Below are 12,296 nucleotides of genomic sequence, written 5' to 3'. Positions count from 1 at the left end.
CCAACGCTGTAGTTACGCGCGTAAGTGTATCCGCAGACTGGAAATAATAACGTTTTGATAACAACAACAATAATAAAACAATATGTAATTCTCCGATGTCGGCGGTGACGGTAGCGCGCGTCCGGGTGCACGCGGGCAGGATTCACACCCGAGTGATCGTCAGGAACACTGGCCGGTCAATGCCAAACCGTACGCACACATACGGGCACGGGGCAGTGTACGGTGTTGCGTTATTTTTTTTTTTTTTATCGAGCTTACGTATCTGTGAGCCACATCCTGTTGAACCGATTTCCCTAACCCTTTTGTCCGTCCCGTCGACTCGATTCCGGTTGACGGTACTATGAATGTACGCGCACGTACTGCGCTTGTACCCGGACGCGTGGTTTTCGTACGCCTCTGGAGAGAAAGACGGGTACGCGATCCGTCCGACAGGGATTCGCGACGGAAAGTCTAATAAATCGTAGGTCGAGTTCACGGTAACTATGTCAAACAATGTGCCCCTCCCCCTTACGGCCATTACGTCGCATCGGGTACCTGTTGTGGACGAAATAAAATCAACGAAACCGCATCATCCACGTTCGGTTAAAACGGTTCGGTAGTAGAATATACATTTGTCCCGCGGGCAGTTCATAATAACCGATAGCAATAATAAATAATTTAATTCCGACGATAATAATATGCCTCTCGGTGGCCGTCATCGTCACGGGTATCACCATCGCCACACCAGGAGGCACAACAAACGGTTGTCATGCAAACACAACTTTACCGCGTGCGAACCGCACACAATTATGGGAGTGCGACTGCGGACAGCTGTTTGGGTGGTGTTTCACAGATAGAACACACACGCGTACATGTAATTATGATATGCTTACGTTGTTGGGCACACGTTATCGATTGAATAATGTATAATACGACCGTTAATCTCGGTTAGGTTGTGTTGTTTATGTTCGAAATGGCTAGAAGAACCGTCGAGGATTTCAACGGTTTTGTGACGGTGAGATGCCGGCGGCACGTGTACCGCCGTCGATAATTATTAATTATTTTACCCGTTTGTTGTGCATATTTTTTTTAAATTTTTTTTTTTTTTATGTATTTATTTACTATTGAGCTCACGGGCTTTGCCGTTACAGACCCGTCCTCCAGCGCCGAGGAAATCGGTCGTACCGATTCCGTTACCGGGCCGAACGAAAGCTGCGGTGGCTGCGACGGCTAATAGCAGAAAAACTACACGGTTCAAAAACGAATCGGCACCGCGGCCGCCACCTGTCAAGAAAAGTCAGTATTGCCAATTAGGCGTCGCGCGTAGTTGGCACCGCTGCTTCGATATAATTTAAATCACATTATAATATCTCACTTACTATCATCATTATTATTATTAACGAACGCTTCGCGCTTCGGTTTAAATGTGCTACATTATTTGCAGCACGATTTCTGAGTACACTCGTACGAGTTTCGCAATAATATTCAAATTGAATAAACTAGGGATCAATAGAAAGCTTAAGCTATACATATTTTATTTTCAGAATCAAATAAATTTAACGTATAGGTTATTAAACGAAAACTAAAATATTTTATTATTTTTACAGTAATTTAACAATTTTTGTTGAAATTTTTCTTACTCGCTTTTGTATATATACATTGCTAATTTATATTATATTACTATTTATTACCCAAAGTTGTGAGAAATACTAGTGTGTTTAAGCTAAGTATTGTATGAAAACGGAACAGATTACTCATTACTCAATGCCTATGGTTTTTTTTTTCCTAGGTGATAAATTATAAATCGAAACAACGTTTTTATAGTAAAACAAACCAAAAAGTATGATTTAAACAGAGTTTCACTATTTTTCGTGACTTCCTGTTATGTGTTAATAATAATCCACGTTTGAAATATCGATCTGTTAAAAAAAAAAAAAAAAACACAACAGCATTACCTCTAATATTGCATACCATTATTTATTCGTTTCATTTTAAAATGTGAACTCTAATGTGCTATTGTTTTATTTAATAAATCAATACTAAATTTGAAAAACAATATATTGAAGTTAGTCGTTTAAGATAATAATTTAATTCTTAGATTTTACTCGTGTAAAAATACAATGAAGTTTTATCTGTGTTTATCTTCTTATGACATTTTTATTGGATAGCAAGACATATTATGTAAAATTACTATAATAATATGAATAATAAAATACATGAAATATTTTTTGATATAGGTAACAAATTTAAGCAACACGCTTTAGTTTAGAAATGTATTAAACCATAATAAAAAATTACAGAGGAAAAGATTCCAAACAATGTTAAACACAAAAAAGAGACAATGAAACAAAATGAGATTAAAATGGACCAAATAGAAAAAGAAATTGTTACTATTCATAATGATAAGACTGTAGTAGACTGCTCATCCGACGTATCAGATAATCAAGAGTACGAAGATGACTTTGAAGTAAAAAATAGATAAACAAAATCTTATTCCTTTTTTTTTTTTAATATTCTTTAAACATTTAAGGATTATGAATCCGATTTTGAATCCGACACTTCCATAGATTCAACACCACTAGGGTCATCATCACAACAAATTATGACCGAACAATCGATTTCAAATAACATAGGCTCCAAGTTCGCTTTACCCGTGTGTGTGGAAGAAAAATTAGAACCTTTCTTAGATGAGAAGTTTGAAATCAACTCGTTAGAACAGATCATTGAAAGGGGTTTAAATAATTTCAAAACGGCAAGAAAGAGGAAACAAGAACAAGAAGTATAATAAGTATAAAATTAAATAGAAAAATATTTTTATAGAAAATTCTAATATAGGCAAAAGAAAACCTCCAAAATAGAGGAAATGTATTAATGGAAATGATTAAGTTGGATACAGTGAGTTATTCATTGTTGGATTTGCCAGCAATACCTTATGAGCAATACATAAAAATGTATGGCCGTTCAAACATGGCACAGGTATAAAAAGTATGGGTAATAATTAATTTTTATTTTTTTGAAATGTCAGATTACTACGTTTATTTACAAAATAAGTTTTATATTACATATTAAAAAACTTTTACTTAAAATGTAATTACAATTATCTTTTTATTAGCCCTTTAAAAATAATCAATTACGACCAAAGAAACATAAGAACGAATATTTCAAAACTAATGGTATAAAAAAAACTTTTTAAAGATAATGTTAAATTTTTTTCACCTTCTAGGTCCAAACACAAACTGGTGATGACAATGCGGAGAAGGAAATTCAAACGAATGAGATTGAATTATCCGAAAAATGGACACAACGGCCTATATTATTAACAAACGAATCGGATTGTCTTTCGTCTGATTATTTAAGTGTAAATAAAAAATGAATCCTTATTAATTGCATGCTGCTATTAGTTATAGGTTCTTTGTTAAAAATAAATAAAGCCTTGAGTCTATATCTTCCAATAGATTTTTTTTTTTTTTTAATTATTAATACTTATAAACATTTATCAGCAGATAATTTCGTTCAGATTCTCAGTATGAACACGAGGAGGTAATTGCATGTGTACAGTGTTAAGTTTGTAATTTATTTACCGACATACATGCTACCAGGAATTTCGTCACGGGGGTGCATCTTGTATAGTATATATATGCTGATTTCTTAATAATGCATAATTTATTTAAGTTTCAAATTGTATGATAATTATTTTCGTTTTTTTTACGACGGGTACTAAATAATGCGAGCTACTAGAAAATCCGATAATGATAATGATAGCCTCTAACCTACATTTTTAAATTTTAACCTTTTTTTTTTAAACACAGGGGGGTGCAAGCGCACCTCCTTGCACCCATGTACACGGAGTTATATCAATGAGTGGTTTCTTCTCTCAAGTCTTCTACCTAACTTATGTATTTTTATACTCGTCGCTGATTCTAAATAATATAATAATATATCGTAAAATATGTGTATAATTAGGGTAGATAGACTAAGTGAACACAAGTTGTACGATAGCCAATCAAATATTTACCTCATCTAAGACACATTTAATAAGTATAATAAGGTGTATTCTTGGTAAAATAAAACTAATTTAAAATTTACCTAACAGTTTATATGAAAATGAGAACTTTTTTGTTATAAATTTATCACCTGATTATTTATCCGTTGAATAATAAAACAATATTGTTAAACCAATGCATTCCTTATCACTCAGTCAAAAAAGACTTTGAAGAAATGTGTATGAATTTTTTGATTTTTACATTCAATAAATTATTACCGGATCATGGTAAGATCTAGCTAAAAAATAAGAGTAAATTATATACGTAATGATTTAGTGATAATTTAAAAACACATTTTTCTCGTCTACTTTATATTCATATTATATAAGTATCAGTATTTAATTATATTTGTATAAGAAATTTGTTTAAGAAATCATATGAGTACCATCGTTTCTATGATAGAATTATGAATTGTCCTTGAATGTAGAGTAAATCTATCATGATATACGATTACATATTAGTGATTTTTATGGAAATGAATACGTACAAACAGATTTCTCGTATCAGTATTAGGTTTTATTTATTTATTTATTTTTTCTTTGTACATTGACAAAACATTGCAATTATTCCAATAAATTTCTAAACAGTTTTTAATTCTTTGCCATGTTTGATTTTTTATATTTATTTATAAACTCTTTTACATTATAGGCGAGGAAATTATTTTGAGAATAAAACAAATAGAATTTTGGCAATTGGTAATTTTTTTACATCAGTACATTTATTAAAATATTCTTTACTATTTTAAAAAAAAATATCATTCTGTTATATTATAGTATCCATTAGGATACTGTTATCGAAAACAATAGTATATATGTTAGTTCACCAACACTCGTAATTAATAACTGTTATTTATCTGAAAATCGTAGACATTGAAATGATTGAATAAAAATTCGTTTGTTGCTTTGCTAGAAATATAAATTATAGTTTACACAAAATAGTATGATTGCTGTAATTTTAGAAATATATACATTTAAATAATAAATAGTGAAATACGACCGTGTTGGCTAAGTGCATTTTAATTTTCAATACCATCAATGATTAGTTTTGTCTTCAAGCATTGCATCGTTTTAAAATAATATGTATCAGTAAATTAGGTAATTTAGTTTACCGGTTTCAGATGAAGCCAGCTGGTGGTCATCGTCTGGTGCGCGTAGCGACCGTAGACTCGAAAAGAGTGTCCGCAGTTGGCCGAATGATGTTAATGATTTTAGAACAGCAGACAATGGGACAAGTCGAACGGCTGTTAATGTCTAATAAAAACAACTTGGAATTCAGCTCCGGACACCTGAGTCCAGCGATATCAGCAATCAAATTCCTCGCCAACTGTCCCGTAACGTTGATAGAGTTTGCTCAAATAACGTCTTCTATCGAGTCCGTTGCTACGACGCACGAGGTATGTTCCAAATCCAAATTAAGAATACAGAAATAGGAATAAACAATTTTCTGTTTGGGGTATATATAAAACAATGCAATAAACGTTGAAGAAACGTAATAAATAAAGTACTCAGATTGTCGGTCAGAGCATTATACTCATAAATAAGTAGATAAGATCTTGGAAAAAATACTTGTAACTGAAAAACCATAGAAATAATGTATTAATGTAAATACAAATATTTATTTAATACTTTATTGTTTGTTTTCGTGTTTGTTAGCATACCAATGTTTATGCTTCGCTATTCCATTAATTTCAGATCGTGTATTCTCAATAGATAAAAAATGTTGCATACATATTATTAGTAGATCATCAACATTTTAACCAGTTTATCTTTTTTGTGTGTTTATGAAATATATTTATTTCACTCCTATGAACGTGGTTATTCCTTGATTAAAACAATAAAATAACTGTAAAGAAAATCACGACGTCCAGCATATATTACTGTTTATGGTAGACACTATTTCAACATGTTCGATATCTTATATTTAAATTTAAAATGGATTGTAAAATAATCAAAGCTATTTGAATTCAATTTACAATTCTTATCAATTCAGTAAAAAACTATTGAACACTATTTCGTAAACAAAATCACACTCTGCATAATTTCCGATTATAGGTGTATCGTATAACGTTAAACGTTTTGCATTTAGTAAGCAGAATATATATGTTACATGCTTTTTAAATTGTTAGTTTGATGGGAATCAATCGAGTGAAATAATTACCTCTGAAAGTAATTTTATACTATTATTATATTCTAAGTAGAGCTGATTAAAATATGAACGGTACGATTTCATAATTTAAGTTTGAATCCTGTTCTTACAAGAAAATGTGTAAACAGGTTTTGTAAATAAGTATTGTTATTCGCGATAGCATTACTACTATAAGAACAATAAGACGATTATCTTATGCATATAAAATTACAATAAAATGTAATTAATAGATTAATGTAACTCTAAACCAAACTTCGGACACATCTTGTACATTTTGTCTGCAACGTGTCATTGGGTGGAAATCATCATCCCACAGATTTATTTTAACTAGACACCAGTTATTTCTTCAAATCGAAGACATGATGATGATTATTCTTTATTATATGAATGCAAATCGGTTTTGTTTCAGGTGATAGATTCGTATTGTACTCAATATGTAATATGCATTTGGAATACATCAAATATGGAAAGCCCTGAGTATATTCTTAAATGTCTTAATCGTATAACATCGATTTGCATCATTCCCAAGTCAAACAGTGGAATTGTCATGACTGCGCACGTAGATGGGTAAAATTCCAAAATTTATTTTATTGATTCATACACAACATTAATAGTATAACAGTAGTAAAAAAATAAAAAAAGTAAATAATGTTAAGTAATAAACAAATAGCTAATAAAACAATTAAATCCAAATGAGCATAAAACATATATAATAATGAAAATATAATTAAAATATAAACTATAAAATAATAAGTATAAAAATGTAATTAAAATATTAAGTAATCAGTCATGTGAGCTATAATAATATATTATGTAATAAATAAGTATACCTACTTGTTAGGTATAAAATTTCTAATCATTCTGAACAAAGTTTACATCACTTTAGCCAATTTGTATAAATATCATAAATCAAAAATTTTTATCGTCTTCGAGTAATAACTATATTATTATACCTATAAGAAATTTCGCATCAACGAAGACAAAAAAAAATGTTATACTTTGCTACCTGGATTAATTATCAAATTTTCAATATGAAAATAAAATAACCTAGTTATGTAACGAATAAACGAATCCCATGAGAATAAATTTGATAAAAGTAACGAGACATTATTAATTTGATTTTTTCATGATTCTAGATTTATAAACTTTTATGAAAAAACAATATGTATATCACACATAACATTTTTTAAAACATTCATGTACACTAGAATTGAAGTTCACGTGCTATTTTAATTCTTATTTTTAAATGTTTTCTTTTCTTACAACATTATGCAAAGCTTATAAAATAATAATTACTGTAGGAATATTTTGTAACACAAATAAATAATAAAAACAATAAAGTAGTTTTATCTTCTTGATTTGTTAAATATAATCAGTTTATCTGTATACATAAAATTACTTGTCTTGAGTGATTCATCATCGCATAGCCGGAACCGCTGAAGCTATGATTATAACATTTAGCCAGTAGTTTTATTTCATGACATACTGACTCCCCATGAATGTATTTCCCAAAATTATACCCTTAAAAGGTTGAAAGGTGTTTAACATTGGAAATGTAATTTCTTGGCCATATTTTCAGAAAGAGGTTTATATAGGGCTTAAACATTATATTTGGTAGGATTTTTTTTAATCTGGGTCTTTTCACTGAAGCTACTTGTACGACATGTATGACCACGACCATGTATCATAGCCTTATAATACAGAGTAAGTTATAATTTAATACTCTTCATTTTATTTCAACATTTCTCCGATTACAATTTTATTTTACAATCTGTTTTCGAAATACTAAAATATACTAATTTTTTGGCAATGTCTAATTGTTACAATACATGGACAACCCAGGGCCAAAACATTTAAAAACAAACTGTTATATAAAAACTGATAAAAAAAAAAAGAAAAAAAAAAGATGTAACACAAAAAACTGCACACGGGCGAAGCCGGGTTATTCACCTAATCTTCAATATTTTATTACTTTCAATCATAATAATGGAGCAGTTGCTGATTGTAGTTGTAAAGATTAGTTCTGAAACTCTGAGTGTAAGTTCTATATTGTGATTAAGCGTTAAGTCTTCTTCAATAGAAAATAATGATAAATCACCGCATCCAAAATATTATTCTGCGAATTGGTTAGTATAAAAAACATTTTGATAATATGGATTATCGTAAAACATATCTGTTAATAATATATTCTTCTGTTATTACTGAAATTGTAAAAATTTTAAAAACCAAAATTGACCGGGTCAATTTATTTTGATTTACAACTGTCGGTGTAGTTACACAAAATTAGCTATTCATAAAATAATCAGTTTTAAATAGGTACTAATATCATATTATATGATTATATATTATATAATCTTATATATACATCTTATAACAAAATAAATGTGTATATTCTTGTTATCTAACATTAAAGATATTGATTTTTCTAAGGTTTTCGGTTTTTTTTTATCATCTTTAAAACCACGAAGATAATCGAAAAATATGTATCAATAATATACATTTTGAGATTTTTGTTCAGATTTACAACTATAAATATTGATAAGAAAAAAAAGACAAAAAAAATGTTAATATTTACAAGAACTACCGACTTTGTTGACATTTTAACACAGATTTAATTGAATAATTTACTATAGCAAAAGTGCTTACAGAAAAAAAAAATACATTATTGTAATATCGATAAAGATCTTTAGCTTAACAGAAATATGTATAAGTACATTTTTTTTATGGATTTCCTACAGTTTTTACTGTACTTATGTAAATGTAGATTTATTGATTTAATATGTGATAAAATATATAATTATAATATGAATCTCAAATAATTATATTCATTTTATATTATGTGGCGCTATCTAGATTTATATATACTCACGGCATCAAATTATAAAAATACAATTTAAAATATGAACGTTAGGTGAATTTAACTGAGAAACTCGGCTATTCTTACACACTAGTTTTAAATTCGCCTTTTTATCGCATTATTATAAATTAAAATTAATATACCTAAAAGAGTAAATTCTGCAATTTAATTTAATGGCTTATAGTATAATTGTCTTACAAAAGATTTATTTTAATGAATACACGTGTAGCTTTTTTTATGATAGATTTCTAAACATTGTTTTAATTTACTTCCATTAAATTAAGTTAACAGCTAAAACAACAAAAAACAAAAAAAAAAAGAGAAAAAAGTGTTGTTTTTAAGAAGTTATTACATTCAAATTAATAACAGAATGACGATTAAAACTAAATATAATTTGGGACTAAATGAAATTCCTTTTTCGAAAGATTGTGATATTACTTCTAAAATGTAATGTAAAAAGTTCATACTTATATCATGTTATTTCCATCCATACCTAAGGAGCATATGCGTGTGGGATTTAAGAGAAAGCAAATTGTATCACCAGCAAATGGATGGTATCCCTTATACAATACGTTCTCCGTCTTTCAACACAGGTACAATATCATACACGTAATGTATTTAAAAAACGTACTGCACTCCGTAACCATTATAATATCTGCTTAGCGATATCCATCAACCAAGGTCACAGATCAAAAATAATCGCGTTACGCGTGGTAACGTACAATAGCGCTGGCTGTATGGATGAAGAGTCACCAGAAGAGGTCAGTGGGTATTGAAAAATAATTTTCAGTAGTTTGTTGTTGTTTATTTCCCATAAAGAACATTTTGTTGTCAATAACAATACAGTCAGTAGTTAAGGCGAAGGGGGACTTGAGAGGACGGAGTCCTCCTTTTTATTTAAAATAAGTTTATGCGTCCCCTTTAATTTAAATCTTCAAAGTCAAGGGGGACATAACGTCAAACAGCGTAAGTAATTATCACATAAATTATGCAATTTATTATCATATGAAATTTATATATTTGAATAAGTAGAAGAAAAAGTTCAGACTCCGAAGAACAAAATATTTATAATGAAATAATATACCTATTGCGATGTGTAAGAAATAAGTATAAGATAATATTTTCGTAATCGTGGATTAATTTAACAGACGCTGTGTCTATTTGAATCATGAATTTCGAAAAAGGACCACCTCGTGTTTCTATCAAAATAGAATTTGTTACATTTTTTTCATCTACACATATAGATCGATATTTTATGAACGAGATGGGTTCATATATCTTTTCTATTGATATAAATGAGTTAATTAATTGTTGTTCATTGTTAAAATAAAGAAAATAATTCAAGAGAAAATTAGTTTTTTAGATTCGCGAAAAATTTTAATTTTCCGATATGAGCCATTTTCGAGATTCACGATTCAATTGTAAACAGATACCTACCCGGGTGCTCGTGTACACAATGGCGTAACTGGGAAAAAACTCAGGGGGGGGGGCAATATAATATATTTATTATTATATTTTACATAAGTCATTTAACTCATTTTATGTTTTAAATCAGTGGTTTTCAAACTGTGGTACGCGTACCCCTACAGGGTACTTGACATTTTTTAAGGGATACGAGGCTGGCCAACAAACTTTTAAATTTAAATAGTGGAAAAAACTCAAAAATTCAAGTTAAAATTTGCGAATTTCTGGCTTAAAACGATACTGTAACTAATCGTTTAATTCATCATTGATTAAACGCGTCTGCTATTATATCAAGTACACAGTCAAATATGTTAAAATTATATTGGCACGACATTAAGCTATGCTAGGGCTACCAATTGTACTACATTGGACAGGACTGTCCAACAATGCTATAAACTTTTTATATGACTATTCTCGTTTTACAAAAATACCTATTTATATTTCATTATTATTATTCTTTTAATTTTATCAATTTATTATTTAATTAAGGTGGTAATCATCCAAGTGTCATAATTAATAAACTAATTTAATAAAATGTAATACATGTTTTTGTTAGTTATCATTATAAAAGTACTGTCATTATAAAATACTGTCGGTTGCAGCATTTTTTACTAAACTGTGCAATGCCATAGTTATTAGAGGAATGGGCCATGCCTCCTCCACCATAAGCCGTATTATTTATGCATATAATCAGTACAAATAACCATTGTGGTGGTCTTTTTATTTTTTATTTTGCATTATGTGCGTGTCTTTAAATTTTTTATATATATTTTATTTTACCAACTAAGAAGGGGTACATAAAAAGTTTATTGGTAAAAAGGGGTACAGTGTTTATAAAAGTTTGAGAATCCCTGGTTTAAATAAACATAAATTGTAGGTAGCATGTACTAGATACCAATATTGTTAAATAATATCCATAAGAGTTCATTAATAAAATGTGCTATTTGTACTGTTGGATTATCTTGGGGGGGGGGACAGAATTAAACCTTTATCTCTCAAAAAATGGTCAGAGGGGACACTTGTCCTCTTTGCCCCTCTACAATTATGACACTGCGTGTACATAAAAATTAACATTTGAACACGTACACGGACCGTCCGTGTACGATATGAACATAGATCCCCCCGTATTCGACACTCAACACCAACACATAATTCATTATTATAATGGCTGTTCAAAAACTGTAGTGATATGCAATAGACAGCAGCGTTTAATAATTATATGTTAAAAATATTTGTTTTCGGTTTTTGGCAGTATGGTCATGGTGTAAAGTACGGTGTAAGTTCTTAAGTTATAATTAACAGGCGTATTCTTAGGTTTTTTAAAATATAATATATGTACGGAAAAAAATCTCAAAACATGCCCAAATATTCCCATAAAAACTGGTAAAATTTGTTTGAAAAATGCTTAAATCCAAGCAGAGGTGGAACTAGGAATTTTTACGACCGGGGAAAATATTAAAATTATGCCCTATTATAGACCAATAATCAAATACTCTTCTCGAGAATATTTTTCTAATAATACTTAATAACTTCTAATAATAACTTCTGAACGTAAGAAACGCAGAAGAATGTGCAAATGATAGAGAGGAATGGAAACAATATGTTGTTGCGGCGATGGGCCTTAAAATCCTGTAAAAGTCCAGAAAGAAAGAAAGAATAAATAAATATAAAAATAAAAGTTACCCTTCAGTTGCATAAAAAATATATATTTGTTTAGTTGTTGATAATTATAAACATTTTATTATTATGTGCATTAGGGTAGTCCTTAGTTATAGAGGTTAAAAAAAAAATTGAAAAATTTATACTCA

At 29.6% G+C, this 12,296-nt stretch overlaps 1 protein-coding gene across 1 annotated transcript in view; it reads left to right on the top strand.

Annotated features, from left to right (window-relative positions):
* The first annotated feature begins 705 nt into the window (after positions 1-705).
* The window catches only part of LOC112679598 (WD repeat-containing protein 60), a 22,677-nt gene continuing 11,086 nt past the window's right edge, over positions 706-12,296 (top strand). The window contains exons 1-11 of the mRNA XM_025549467.1: positions 706-853; positions 932-994; positions 1,131-1,275; positions 2,280-2,446; positions 2,510-2,758; positions 2,815-2,955; positions 3,203-3,337; positions 5,140-5,415; positions 6,577-6,734; positions 9,523-9,617; positions 9,688-9,785. Coding sequence (XP_025405252.1) covers positions 749-853; positions 932-994; positions 1,131-1,275; positions 2,280-2,446; positions 2,510-2,758; positions 2,815-2,955; positions 3,203-3,337; positions 5,140-5,415; positions 6,577-6,734; positions 9,523-9,617; positions 9,688-9,785 — 1,632 coding nt within the window. The 5' untranslated portion in view covers positions 706-748. The remainder of the gene's footprint in view (positions 854-931; positions 995-1,130; positions 1,276-2,279; positions 2,447-2,509; positions 2,759-2,814; positions 2,956-3,202; positions 3,338-5,139; positions 5,416-6,576; positions 6,735-9,522; positions 9,618-9,687; positions 9,786-12,296) is intronic.

The sequence above is a fragment of the Sipha flava genome, unplaced genomic scaffold (assembly GCF_003268045.1).
Source record: "Sipha flava isolate LNK unplaced genomic scaffold, YSA_version1 164_pilon_pilon, whole genome shotgun sequence".
Taxonomy (NCBI): domain Eukaryota; kingdom Metazoa; phylum Arthropoda; class Insecta; order Hemiptera; family Aphididae; genus Sipha; species Sipha flava.
This window is presented reverse-complemented; position numbering and strand designations above follow the sequence as displayed.